A 14927-nucleotide genomic window follows, 5' to 3' on the forward strand; every position below is an offset into this window, starting at 1 on the left:
TCAATGTAAGATTAATTAGGAAGCTTAATTTCAAGGTGCGTGAAGTCTTACAACTGGAATGAGAAAAAGGAAATAACTTCAAGAAGCAGTTCTGTAAATAAAGAAATACTATTAAGTAGATGATGGGGATAAAAAGAGATGGCCAGATTAAAGGATAAGAAAGAAATGATGAAGTAAATGGATAAAGATGATGGACAGCTAAAGGGATTACTATGAAGAACTGATTCAGGGAGACACACAAAAACCTGAAGCAAGAAGAAAGTATGAAAACTGTTTGGAATAACATCTGAGAATTTTATTTTGAAGGCAGTTAAAATATTAGTGGTAGGGTTTATATAGATCAATTTAGTCTTAGAGGAATTTGTATAAAGAGTTTGATAATAAAAAAATAAATTAGGTAGATCAAAATAACCAAATCTTATATCGTCCAAGTGAAGGAAAATACAAAGAGCTTTCCATAAATGCCATAATAGTGATAATTTAACAATTTCAGATTCATTTCCCACATTTTGTTCCTCACAGTTCTACTTCACAAAATAGAAGTGGTATAAAATAATGCAGTCTTTTATAAAATGTAAAATCCAAAGAAAAAACATGTAAAATCATTGCAACTGTGTGTGTGGGGGGAGGGGGGTGTTTCTCTGCTGCTGTAGTGCAAATCTAGTGTGCAGTTCACCTCCCTGGAGGTTTAAATTTGTCTTTGAGCTCAAGTGACTAAGTTGCAGCTTCACGCTCTGGATGACTCACATAAGCTAGCGTTCCCCAAAGGAGTGAGTAGTCTTCCTGCCCTCTTCACCTCCGGGCATCTATTTCTGCTTCCTTTGTGCCAACAGCAGTACCTCTGTGAGCGCTGTCACTTGGCCTTGAGGCAGCTCACAGACCTGAGCTGGCAGAAGATGAGCAGCTTGTCATGGCATTAACCGAGTGGGTTAATGGGTCTTCTTCGAGTGCCCTATTAGAGGGTCTAGGTGACTCCCAAACCCATCCCACAAGGCTGGAGTTGTGGAACTGGTCTGCAGCTGGTTGATAGTTGGCTGAATATGAGCCAGCAGTGTGCTCAGGTGGCCAAGAAGGCCAACAGCATCCTGGCTTGTATAAGAAGCAGTGTGGCCAGCAGGTCTAGGGAAGTGATTGTCCCCCTGTACTCGGCTCTGGTGAGGCTGCACCTCGAGTACTGTGTTCAGTTTTGGGCCCCTCGCTACAAGAAGGACATGGAGGTGCTTGAGTGAGTCCAGAGAAGGGCAACGAAGCTGGTGAGGGGTCTGGAGATCAAGTCTTAGGAGGAGCGGCTGAGGGAGCTGGGATTGTTCAGCCTGGAGAAGAGGAGGCTCAGGGGTGACCTTATCGCTCTCTACAGTTACCTTAAAGGAGGCTGTAGCGAGGTGGGGGTTGGTCTATTCTCCCACATGCCTGGTGACAGGACGAGGGGGAATGGGCTAGAGTTGCACCAGGGGAGGTTTAGGTTGGATATTAGGAAGAACTTCTTTACTGAAAGGGTTGTTGGGCATTGGAATAGGCTGCCCAGGGAAGTGGTTGAGTCACCATCCCTGGATGTCTTTAAAAGACGTTTAGATGTAGTCCTTAGTGATATGGTTTAGTGGAGGACTTGTTGGTGTTAGGTCAGAGGTTGGACTCAGTGATCTTGGAGGTCTCTTCCAACCTAGATGATTCTGTGATTCTGTGATTCTGTTTCATGGAAGCAGAAAATCTTGTTAAATTTCTCAGCTAATGGGTTAATGAGAACTGTGCAGATGTGGACATGGACAGATGGACATGTGCAGATGGACATCAAACTTTTAGGACTGATAGGTTTGTGATTTAAAAAAAAAAAAAAGATTTGTTATTCTGACTACCCCAGTTATAAAATCTACTGCAGAACAAAAAATGTGCTTCAGTTGCTAATGTTTGTGAAAATAGTCAACTTGGGAAAGCAATCCCATCCTTGCTTTCGTTTGTACCATTCTAGCAGATATTAAAGCCGATGTCCAGTCTCCAGAGGTCTTTTTGCTGCCCTGTTCTAAGAAAAGCTCACGTTAGTATGGTGATGGGAAGGGCAATGTCTGAGGTCTTTCCAAGTCCCGGTGTTAAAGCCGAAAACTGCAGCTGATTACCCATAAGCCAAAATGCATTCAACCAGAGAAACTAGCAAAAAAAAAAAAAAAAAAAAAAGCAAAGCACTTTGTGCAGTAGATGAGCACAGTTGCTTGTCACACTATTAAATAAAATACCGCTAGCACAACAGTTTTGGTGTCAGTTCTGTTTGTTGTGGGTGATGTGGCTGGTTGTTACACAACCTCTCTGCCCAAATTATGTCGTGTGGGGTCTCCAAGAGCACGGTGTAGCTCTTCAGCCCAAGCTACTGACTTTTTTAGAGAGCAGTAGGGCTAAAAGATTTGCCGTAACTGCATTACGGGGAGTTATCACTGCTGTTCCTACCGACGTGAACACAAGGGCAGTCACTACATTTGATAATTACAAGATGGATACGGATGCTGTATGATTGGAAAAGCCTCTTTCTTGGAGACCAGTTTCTCCCACTTACAGTAGGTGGCAGATTTTACACTGTCAGATGTTATCGCGATAGCGAGGGAAAAAAACAACCTAGAAGCTCAGAGCAGGAAAAAGAAACCTAAAAGAAAAATATTTAGAAAACAGTTTTAATTTAAAGTGTGACTTGAAGGTGGCTCGGTAGCGAGGCTTGGCCGGGGGGCACCCGGCGAGGTCCCGCGGAAGGGAGAAGCCCCTGGCCTGAGGGAGCCGCCGGAGAGGAAATGGGAGTAAAATAAAATGAAAACAAGCATAAAATGGGATTAAAAAAACAACTAACACGAAATTGAAGTAGGAAAAACCCCGGCGGCCTCCCCACCTCCTTCACACACACCCCTCCCCCGGGTGACCTTCCTCCCCTTGCGGACCTCCTCATCCTCGTCCCCTCCCGCTCGGGGCGTAGCTCCCGCGCTCCTCCCAGGGGCGGTGGGCGGAGGAGGAGGAGGAGGAGGAGGAGCGGAGGGGAAGGACAGGACGGCGGAGGTCCCCCCCGTCCCCGCGGGCTGACCCTAGTCGAGCCGTGCCGAGCCGTGCCGGGATGCGCGCTTAGCGCTCGCCCCGCGCTGATCTCAGGCCCCGGCGGCCGCACCCGGAGCCCTCCGGCCGCGGCCATGGAGAAGCCCCCGGGGGTCCAGCCTCTCTCCCACCCCCTGCAGCCCTCGGCCGAGCCGCAGCCGGCGGCGGAGAAGCGCTTCAGGCTGTGGTACGTGGGCTGGTCGTGCCTGGACCGGCGCACCACGCTGCCCATGCTGCCCTGGCTGATGGCCGAGATCCGGCGCCGCGGGCAGCGGCAGGAACCCGGCGGCTCCCTGGGCAGCGGCGTGCCGGCCCGAGAGGTGCTGCTGCTGCTGGGGTCCCCCACGCTGCGCTGCGTCCCCGCCGGGCCCCCCAGCCCCGGCCCCGGGCGCCCCGGCAGCCCCGCGCCCGCCGTCTTCATCTTCGAGCACAAGGCGCAGCACATCGCCCGCTTCGTCCACAACAGCCACGACCTCACCTACTTCGCCTACCTGATCAAGGCACAGCCCGACAACCCTGACTCCCCCATGGCCTGCCACGTCTTCCGAGCCACCGACCCCAACCAGGCGAGTGGGGGCAGATGGGGTTGAAGGTGGTGGTGTTGGGGATGGTAGTGTTGGTCGTGGTGGTGCATTGGTCATGGTGGTGTTGGGGATGGTAGTGTTGGTCGTGGTGGTGCGTTGGTCATGGTGGTGTTGGGGATGGTAGTGGTGGTCGTGGTGGTATTGGTCATGGTGGTGTTGGGGATGGTACTAGTGGCCGTGGTGGTGTTGGGGATGGTAGTGTTGGTCGTGGTGGTGCGTTGGTCATGGTGGTGTTGGGGATGGTAGTGGTGGTCGTGGTGGTATTGGTCATGGTGGTGTTGGGGATGGTACTAGTGGCCGTGGTGGTGTTGGGGATGGTGGCGGTGGTCGTGCTGTCAACCACCGCGCAGCAGCCGTCACCTGGGACCAGCGGGCAGGACGCCCGGCTATGCCCAGGCATGCTCCCCGGTGCTCCAAACAGCCCAAGGTTTGGGTGGAGGCATTGTTGATAAAGTGCCAGATGGGGGGAAAACAACAAAAAACTGAACGGCAAGACCGTGTTTTTCTGACTCCTCAACAGGCTTTGGCTCGCGCGTCAAACGTGGAGTGGCAGGCTTCTTTCTCCTCTCTGTTTGGAGTGCGGTTTGGCAGTTGGGTTTGGTTGTTGGTTTAGCGTGGTGGCGGCAAGAAAAGGGCCTTTGGTTGAGAATACCTTGGGTGAATAAGTCAAGACACCTTCCCCCGGTTTTTCAGAGGCACGTATAGAGGAAAAATGCATGTAGCTGGAAATACTGGAATTTACCAAAACCACTCCGCTTACTGAAAATTTTTCCTTATATTAATTTTGATTTGAGCAAACGTGCTGCCAGAGATTGTTACGTTGGAAGGGTTTAGATTACGTACTTAGCTAAGGCTTGAGCCATCATCAAAGATGGGACGAGAGGTATCCCGAACAGAGGTAACTGCGCTTAACTTGTTGGCAGCTGCCGCTGTTGTGCCCTGCCAAGGAAAAGGGAATTTGGGGTCAGGAGAGCACGCAGCAAGAGCGTGAAACCGAGGGGATGGCGTCTGGCGAGGGTGCAGCCACGATGTCCTTTTATGAGTCTGGCCATATGGACTGAAGGCTCCTGCTGTTGGCAGAAGGCGTAGAGACGAATGTTATTTCTTGGGTAGCTCTGGTCTGATGCTATCGCTTTGTAAGGCAACCTCATGCTATGAGATACAGGGCGCATATTACTCTTGCACTTGGTATTTCTCACGTTCACATTTACGTTTGGGATGCTGTTTCTGATTAAACTGATTATCCATATGACTTCCCTTCATTCCTCATGGAGGAGAATGTCCTTATGTGCATGGACTTAGATTTATACTACAGGTAAAGTCTTCCTTTGGAAGGAAGTTATTAGTATGAACAAGTTCTCTTTTATAAACTCCTATTTTATTCTGACAGTATAGTCTACATTTTATCTGGCAAGATGTTTTTTTAACCTTTTTATCATTAATAAAAGGCCATTACAGGAGGGTTACTTGGCACAGGCTTCCAGACAAAGAGCTACAATAAGGGTAGTAGATGCACAGCCAGCTATGTGATTCACGAGTATCTGACTAACAGGTAATTTATTTTTTTTCAGGTATCAAAAAGGAAAGAAATTTCTACCTTCTTTCCCTCCTAAGTTACTTTACCGACTGGAGAGGCTTGGTTGGCTAAGTCTGTGCCGGTCTCTGGCTCTTGATCAGTGCTTAACCCTAGTTTTGATTGGATGAGACCAGGCTGCAAGTCGCTAGCTCTGAAAATCTTCTTTTGATACTCTTGTTTGTTATAAAACAGATGCCATTCTTGCACACTTTCACGATCTTTAAGTGCATGCATCTGATTCATCTTGGTTATGTGAGCTTCATGGTGCGTATTGGTTTAGAAAGTATTTTTCACAGTTGTTATTTTAAGATGACCTCATTTTTGCTGTTGGGCCACGGTTCCTTCCAGCCAACGTAAGCTGGCACTGCAGCTGCAAGACACGATCCTGCCCTCTTCAAGCCTCAACCCCTCGTTCCTTCCTCTTGGCTTTGTCCTCATGTCAGCACAACTGTTGTTTGTGCAGCCGCATGACAAATGGGATCAGGGAATTGACTCGAGTTAAATTTGCTTTTCACCCACTTCTGCCGGATTGGTCCCAAATGACTTCCCTTGGTTTTGCAATGCAATACTGTATATATCAACACAGGTAGGCTGGAGGCACAAGGTAGCAAGGAGCGGCTGAGAAAAGGAAGGGTGGGATGGCCTCTTCGGCACTTGAGCTGACTTCAGGCTAGCCTAAGTTGACCACAAAGTTGTGGTGTTACTGCTGTTGGTGGTATGAAGTTCAGCAGCACGCCACGGTGGCTCAGGAAGGCTGCGGGAGCTGGCCTGTAGTCTTTGACTTGGAAGACAGATAGCCATAATTTTCAATGGTGGATGAAAATTATGAAAGTGAGATGGTAACATGCAACTACCAGGATATTGGTGCTAGTGCTGTAATTCAGGATACAGAGTAGCTGAAGGAAAGTTTTGGCTTTGAGCCTATTGCTTAGTCCACCAGAGATATTGCAGTGTCTAGGATACACGTGCATTCACTGTTACAGCAAAACTAGCTGTTGTTTGCAAAAGAAAGCAATACTTGCAAATTTCTATAGCAGATGACCAATAAAAAGCCAACACAATATATATGCCCTGACAACATAAGGCAGGGAGACAACATCTTTTAGTGTTACTTACCATGACTGAAGAAAAACATTTGAGCGAGGTGGTACATCCTAAAATTTTATTTGAAAATCTGCAAACTGTAGGCAAAGCTGAAAAGTAGGAGTCAGTGGATCGGTTGCTGTCTTGGAGTAGTACCTTGGCACAGTGTCAAACCCAGAGCTCAGCTGTCAGTATGGGGGTGGATGCAAAGATGCTTTTCTCGGGGGGAGTCTCTTTCTTTTGCTCTTCAGTTACAAAAGGGAGAGAAAACTCCTGGAACTCTCTGTCTAGTCAGGGTGGGAATGAAAGTTTTTGACTTTTTTTCATTCAGAATTATTGCAGTATTGGCTGCTCCTAATAACTTTTTAAAGTGGCAGCAGCCAGCTGAACTGGATGAGGGTAGTTGTCTGGTTTAGTGCTGGCTAGTAGCTTCACAATAACAGCCAGAGATGTGTTAGTTTTGCACTGCTGTCATTTGAGAATTATGTAGGATGCACAGAGTCTGTCTGTAGACATCAGATGACAGCATTGTCTCATTTTATATTTGGCAGATTTTCTTCACAACCGCAGGAACAGATTTTCTTTTAGTAAACTAAAAGTTAGTTTCTAAATATAGCAGGCATACCCTCCTCCCAGCCACCAAGAAAAGCCCTTTTGAGTAGTGTTTGCAACCTCAATCTCAATGATTTTTTTACCGTGAAATACTGAATTTATTCTATAAAACAGATTTTGATTGAAACAGATGGTTTGACAATTTATGATGATGGTATGACGATTTATGGTTTGACGATTGCCTGGAGTTACTTAGTTACTTGTTTTCTGGAAAAAAGGCTATGGTCCGATCTGTTTTTACACTTTTTTTTTCCTTGTGCTTATCTAGACTGTATGCTTTCTTCTTAATAAATGAGTAAGTCTGTCTTATGAGATGTTTGTTTTTTTTTTTAACCTGAACTGGAATCTTATATCTAATTATACTGTAATTGCTTCTTATTAGTGAAGATAGTTACATAATCATAACCTCCTCCAGTTAGGCAAAAACTTACTTGATGCGTTTTGTATTTCTTGTAGAAACCTTATTAGCAGTGATCCGAGTATATTGTTATGGCTTTCAAAACTAATCCAAGCTGGCCCTGAGAGAAAACTGCTCCAATGCACAGACCTCAGTATGGTTTAGCCTTTGTTTGTCTCAAACGTAGCTGCAACCGCAAGTTAGTGGGACTAGGTTGTCTCAGGCCGATGCTGGAGCATTTTGCTGACCAAGTGAAGCTGTGGTAAGAACTAGAGAGGTGTAGAGGGCTAGAGATGAGAGCTGGAGGCAAGCTCTTTGTAACTCAGATCCTTGCTCTGTAATCACTGTAAAGGCTAAAAGTCAAAATTGTTTGTCTATCCCAAGTGAGTATTAATCGTCTGTTAGATAATACATTTCAGTAAAGCAAGGCCATAGGACAGCTTGTTCTGGAAAACAAGGCATCAGTACAAAATCTCCAGTTTTAGCTATTTGAAGGAAACTTTTATATTATAAGATCACACTCTGTAAGGCTTCTTATTAGAGAATGTAAGTTGGAAACATTTGAAGAAGGAAGTCAGATAGTGAACTTCGCATTCAGATTTTGTGCTTTGGTTTTTATGTAGAGTAGGAGCATGTGCTGAATCCATGCAAATTCTTGGCATATTACATACATATGTACAGCATTTTTTCAATTCGTATGAGAAATGTTGCACAGGTTGAGTCATTGGGTAAGCTGTGTTTTAAATAGGAATAACCGACATGACGGAAAAAAGATGGGCTCTGGGTTTTGAGGGAAATGAGAGAGATGCATGGCTTGGTTGTTAGGTAGACTTGAGCACGCTTTGACTGCGGAGGAAAGAGGTACCTCTTTCCCATGAAAAAGATCTGTTTTCCCAGTTTTATCAAGAAAACAAGTCTTGGAGAGAACAAAGGAAAATTGTGTGGGTCAGAATTTCATTCATTGAATGAGAAATTGAAAAGCAATGACTCAAAACAAAGTGGATGCTTAAGGCTTGCAATGAACACAGAATTGTTCTGCTAGCAGCCTCATTATCTCCAGCCTGTATGGGCTACAGAGACTCAAATGAAGTCTTGGATTTTCATTTAAATAATGTCTGACCTAAGGTTTGGGAAATGGAACTGAATGTTGAGAGCTTGAGGTTTCATTTTTGTTTTGTTTTTCTTAATGACAGGTTCAGCACTTTTTTTTTTTTTTTTTTTTTTTTTTGGTGTGGTTTTCATTTTAGGCTTTTACGGCTATCTTTAGTTTCCAGTTTTGAAAAGAAAAAATTAGCCATGATGATTTCCTGCCAAGTCCCAAATTTAAGGAATAGTAAAAATAATGAAATTGTTAACTGTTTCTAAGTGTTGCTATGTAGCCTTTTATCTCTGATTAATGTTTAGGAAAGAGGGAACAGTTTTGAGTGCTCTCTTATCTGCTGTATACATATGTTTAATTCTTGCATTTTTCATTTTGCAGTTCCTGAAACCCAACCCATTATTTGGGAATAGAAGGGATGTTTCTGAGGATTGCCTTTTCTGAAGTGTAAAATAAAATATAGGATGGTAAATATGTGAAATAATACAGCCTCAGTGAGAATGGCTGCAGGTAACACAGTGACTAGAAAATAAGACTATTTGGTTTAAGGAAAAGAGCTGATGTGCATCTCTGCACACCAAATCAAGCCTTCTCTTCTGAGGATGTTTCTATGTTTTTCTGTCCTGTTTCTCAAATGTCGAGGCAGATCCTTTCAAAAATAATTAAACAGAAAACTAACTTCCAGAAAGTTTGGCTAGCTTATGTATATGTTGGCAATAGGTAGAGCCTGATTTCTAGGGGTGGTGAAAATCTCAGACCAAAGTTAGTGTTTATAAAAGTGAATGCTAAAAAAAGGTTAGAGTTCTAAACAGTCATTGCAGAATAGTAGCATGACTGACTTCTTCCCATACCTCCTATTTCCTAGAGGCTGGTATAGCATTGGATGTGCACAGATCACCCTTCTTTGCATCTTTTCCTTCTGTTTTCTCAGTTTGCCTTGGTCTCTTTGACCATCCTGTGTTTCTCTGAGGTAACAAGGTGAACTCTGCGATGAATTTCAGAGGCCGATTGTGGGGGCTGCTGTCTAGGCTGTGGGTCATGCAAAACTTATAGCGGTGTTGGCATGGTCCTCTCATGGTGCCAGCTGTCCTCTGCCACCTGGTGTTGTTTTCTCTGTGGTTTCACATACTCTTTCTAGTGCAGAGACAAGAAAAAAAGAGAAGAATTTATTTCAGTGTAATGACTTTTGTCATTTGTCCCATATGTGAATTATGGCACCATCTACCTTCACCTGCTGCAGTGCTCTGAAGCAGCTTTAGAGACTATAGGGAGATCACTGAATAAAAAGGCCAGACCTACTGGAAGTCTTGTAGAGGTCAGAAATAATGCAGTGACTGAGGGCAGCTGGACAACATAATTTAGGCAGAAAAGTGAAGTGACTTAATTCTTAAACAGAATCTGTGCTTTTCTGTTCTTTATAGACGGCAATACCATGTCTATCACCTTGTTTTTTCTGACACAAATAGGTGCATGAGGACCATATGCAATAACAATAATAAACCATATGCAATGGGTTTCCAAGTAAATCATAGCATCACAAATGCAAGATACTATATGATCATGTCAGAAACAACTGCACCTGCTCTGAAGATATCTTCAAAGTATAAAAAGACGATAGAGAATGTTGGAAATGTTAGAGGGGTGCTGAAATCATGAAATGTGGAGGTGGCTGCACCAAGGTTGCACAAAGTATGTTACCTGTTTTGTGATCACTTTTGGCAGAGAACACACATCACTTTTATGTATGAGTGTGTTCATTCATGAACATTTTTTCCCCTTTCCAGGTGTTTTATTCCCTTTTCCAAGTGTTTTAACTAGGTAACAACTGGTGGATCAGTGAGTTGGGTAAATAGACATATGTGATTGTTCTGCAGATCTGAGAGTAGTCTGGTAACTCAATCTTCCTCTCAGCATTTGTCAGAAGCAAGCCTGTTTGTACCATAGGGGATTAGTTCTAGTAGTATATTTAGACACTACAGGGAAAACAACACTGAAAATAATCACCACACAGAAAATAAATAAACAAAAGAAAGCACCAAGCAAACAAAAACACATGCAAACACCCCCAAGGGCTCACTGAAACCCAAACTGCAGTATATTATTCTGTGTTTTTTTGTATCTTTGCATGTTTTTAAGGACTTGAAAAATCCAGTCAGTCTTCATTTTGAACACAATTTTCCTTTACCATCACAAAATCTACTCGTTTGAAGCTATGTTAATTCCCCTCTACTTCTCAACATCTGAGATCCTACTTGCAGTAAAGTGTTATGGCCTGCTGTTTGACGTGAAGGCTGCTTAAAGCCATCCTCCTTACAAGAAACCAAGGACTTGGTCCTGCCTCTCCCTGATGCAGGGAATTAGGGGCTCCCAATCAGAAGTTAATTGCTTGGTTCTCCTCTGGAGTGGATGGTGCTGCTGGGGCTTCCCCTGTTCTCTGAGCAGGTTCTCTTTGGGCAGAAAAAGGAGAACCATGTCAGCAGCGGGGCCCCTGGGTGTTGTTTCACCTTCCTGAAATGCAGTGTTGTATGCCTTCAGCTGCAGAACTTAAATATGGCTCTTCATGTTCTTCCACTTGGGTTTTAGTTCCTAAAGTCAGCTCAACAAAACCCTGAGACATACTTCAAAAGCCATCATGCCATGAAGGCTGTTCAGCCAGGGTAGATGGCATATAGTAAATACATGTAAAACATGCCTTAAATTTAATTTTTCACCTTCTGAAAGTTGTCACAAATTAATGACTAGTTACCTAGATACAGTACAGTTCTCTTCAGTTTGAATAAGAGAGGCAAAATATTTCAGTTGATTAACTGCAAAAAGAAAAATGATTTTTTTTAATGGACTCAATTAAATTTAGAAATTCTGCTAGTGCTTTGGAGGAATTGTATCTACCAAACCACATTTCCTGACATATTAGTTACTTGTAATAGCGAGTTATCTTCATCTCTGTTCAAATCTGATTGTTTTCTCACAGAATCTGTAATTTCCTTTTTTTATCATTCTCTCTCTTTGTACTTAGAATTTGAAACATTCTTTCTTCTGGAAATTTGGAAGGGTAATATGGTAAAGTTTTTCTTGTTCTCTGGAACAACTGAAGGTGAGAAGGATTTTACAGTACTGGGCACGTGGCATTTTCTGAGGGATTAATTTAAAATGCAAATATGACAGAAGATCCTTGTTTAGAGTTTAAACGGTGTACGAAAAGACTTGCAGAAGCCACTAGATGATGAGATAAAACAAATCCCGTACAAGTGCAGCATTTTTCCTACTCCACCATCCCTGTCACTGTGGTTTTCCCCCTCCCATTGTAGCTTACTTTAATTAAAGTGGTTTTCGGTCACGCGGTTCATTTTTGCACATTGATAAACCTTAACAAGCAGCCTGCTCAGTTATAATGACTAGGGTTATGTTTATTTCATTACACGTCTTAGCAAGAACGTGTAGATCTGCACAGTGCTGTTTAGAGATCTGCGATGCATCTAAAAACATGTTGTGGGAAGTAGGAATATTATCCTCTGGGGCATAGCAATGACTGCCTTCCAGACTGTTCACAGTTTTGTTTTTCCTAGCATGACCAATAAATATTTAATTTTTTAGGATGCTGATGTTAAATATATTTCATGTACTCTGTGACACCAGTGTGGGTTTCCTGTTGTGTTCTTTTAGGCTTTTTGTTTGTTTGTTTGTTCTTAAAAAAAAAAGCAATGTCCCGGGAACTTTGGGAGTAACAGTGGTCTGTGGGTTCTTTAGTATTTCTAAACTAGGGTAAATATTCAGAAAGAGAGCAATGAAAGACTAGGACATGCAATGCTATAACTTGAAACATTTTTATATGCCTTCTCATAGTTTGTTTCTTGCTTTGGCTTGATTATTCTTACAACTGGAGATCAAATTGTGGTAGAACTTCCAAATAAAAATAGAAGTAAGGTAGTACAAATTTAACAGATCCTTGTTTGCCAGAGAGGAACAAGTTGCTCTCTTTAGGAGCACCCAGCTGGAAGTGTAGAAACAAAGAAGTGCACCAATTCTGGCTTAGCTCTGTACTGAAAGTTGGTGTGTGACCTTCACATTGATGTGCATGGGTGGGCTGCTGTACACACACAAAGCTCGGTGATTCCTGCCTGCCCCGGCTCTGTCACAGCATGCAAAATTATGGATTTGGTAGTCTGAGGCATAGAAATTCACTCTTGCTATTATGCAGATTAGAAAGAGACAGCATTGTGTATACAAGTTGCTTCCATGCTTGGCAGTGGAAATAAATACCAAATGGCAGCCACCGTCATGGTACTTTTGTGGCAATAGCAGCTGTTTCAGACACAAATTCCCACACAAGCCATTGTAGTTGTCCTTAGGAAAACTAACAAACAACAAAAAAACTGAATCCAGCAAGAAAAGGTAATTTAAGATACTCATGTGTTGCTCTAGTGTGCAAATCCTATAGGATCTGATAACTTTCTGTGGAAAATACAGCTTTTTTTTCTAACATTTTGTTTAGGCTTGTGTACAAGACTTTGCTTTGAATAGAGAAATATTTTAAAGAAGTGTGCCTTCTGTAGAAAATACTTCTGGCCTGACTTTGTGATCACACTTGATGAGAGCTGCTTAATTTTCTGTGCAGCGGGACTGCAAGCTTGAGCTCTACACAAGAGTTTGTGAAGAGGATCTGCTTTTTCTGTAAACCAACCACATTATAAATAGAGGCAATATTTTGGCTACTCTTCAGTAGCACTTTCTTGGGCAAGCCTTGCCAAAATAGAAAATCAAGTGGGCCTTTCAGTTGGAGCAGCACATCCTACTTTATCTGAATTATTCATGATAAAACACATCCAGATTGTCCGCGACATATGTGTATGCATGTGTTCAGATTTAGCATTGACAAAATTTAGTGTTGAGGAAATTTGCTGACCTAAACACAGGAACAGAGTGGGAGCAAGACAACATGATTAAAGCCAGCTCAGAAGGAGTGGATTTACATCCTGGCACGATGCCTCCCCATGCCTCAGATTCACTCTCTGTTTAGTGCAGGGGAGAACTAAAAATAATATCTGCAGTTCAGTGTGGTGGCGTGAAGTTTGCAAAATGAATGCATTTCCTCCACAGTGACCTTTACTCTGCAAAATCACCACAGAAGAAGGAGTTGTAAAAAAAAAAAATAAATATATATATATTATATATAATGAACATGTCAATCCATCTGTATGAATGTTGTTTTTCTTCTTGCATTTTCTTTTCCTTTTGCTCAATACGTAGGTTGTCCTTAAATTATACAGTATCACAGTTGGGAGTGTGAGAAATGTAGAGACCAGCCCAGGAGGCTAGATTAATGTATCTGTTGTTTCTTTATGTAACCAAGTATTTTGTTTCTATGTATTCACCCACTGTTCTGCACTTCAGTTGTGCTATTTAATATAATACGCTTGCTAATTTTTGTTGTGGCTGTATGGGAATTTGAAAGGTAACTTTCTGCATCCAGTGAAAATTACAGGTTAAAACTTCAGCAATTCTTTTTAATGACAGTATCAATAATAAGTATTTGGATTTGTAAATTTTCTCTTAAACTTTTTAATTATTTGAAATTTTCTCTTAAACTTTTAATGGAAACTCAGCCTTAGTACCATTTTATTTCTTATCTGAGTCTTAATTTTTCAGATTTGACGATCTGTTTGGTATGCTTCTGTTTTGAGTTCTCACGTCTGCCACAAAAAAGGTCAGATTTTGAGAAGGGGATTTCTAATTTCTGATTTCGTGATTTCTGTGGCCTTACAGAATGGATAATTCAGCTGACATTTGTGACTTCTGGGAGTGCCAACCTAAGGCAAACTGGGATGTATATTTATGGGCTGCTGTTTATTGTCTGTCAGGTACCTGAAGATGCACCTTCAAGAATCACGTTATAAACTGAAACTTCATAAACTTTCTTACTATGCTAAGTGTAAAGTTGGAGGAAAGTCAGAGAATGAAACATGGCAGTGCTAATGCATTGTTTGCCAACCCAGGCTAAAATGTTAGAGGCCTTTTAGATATTTAGTCCCACTGTTATATTTTGCAATTGTACCATTAGATTTTATAAGCCTAGTATACCCCCACCTGAAAAACTCCCACATTGCTCTACAGGCTTTGATGCTTATTTTGCTGATTTTAAAATTCTTGCTGTAGCTCTGTGGGAAGCTCAGAATACTCTGCTGAATCCCACAGGTTGTTGCCACCCTTGTACAAATAGCCAGCTCATATCTGCCTACACAGCCAAGTACGTAGTAGTTTCTACCTAATATGGTAGAAATACATTGGTAAAATTCTTATTACTATGCTACATATTTCAGTCTTTTAGGTAATGGTTTAAAGCTTGCTTGCATCTATGTAATGCCTTTGAGTTGGATTACTGATTACAAGCAACACTATATCAAGTGTAAGGTTTAAACTCAGGATCCCCTGATTTTCTTCACCAAAAGTTTAAGCATTATGTATGCATGATATTCTTCTTTTCATCAGTTGTAAAGTATTTAAGTGTTTTACCTA

The 14927-nt window shown here is 42.5% G+C and overlaps 1 protein-coding gene across 3 annotated transcripts in view; it reads left to right on the top strand.

The window, feature by feature from the left end:
• The first annotated feature begins 2972 nt into the window (after positions 1-2972).
• The window catches only part of TBC1D4 (TBC1 domain family member 4), a 109609-nt gene continuing 97654 nt past the window's right edge, over positions 2973-14927 (top strand). For 2 of the 3 annotated variants that reach the window (XM_040540286.1, XM_040540294.1), the window contains exon 1: positions 2991-3629. In XM_040540286.1, coding sequence (XP_040396220.1) covers positions 3159-3629 — 471 coding nt within the window. In that variant the 5' untranslated portion in view covers positions 2991-3158. Of the gene's footprint in view, positions 3630-14927 lie in introns of all 3 variants that reach the window. The other variant, XM_040540303.1, reaches the window with a different exon arrangement.

Source organism: Cygnus olor, chromosome 1 (assembly GCF_009769625.2).
Source record: "Cygnus olor isolate bCygOlo1 chromosome 1, bCygOlo1.pri.v2, whole genome shotgun sequence".
Lineage (NCBI taxonomy): Eukaryota > Metazoa > Chordata > Aves > Anseriformes > Anatidae > Cygnus > Cygnus olor.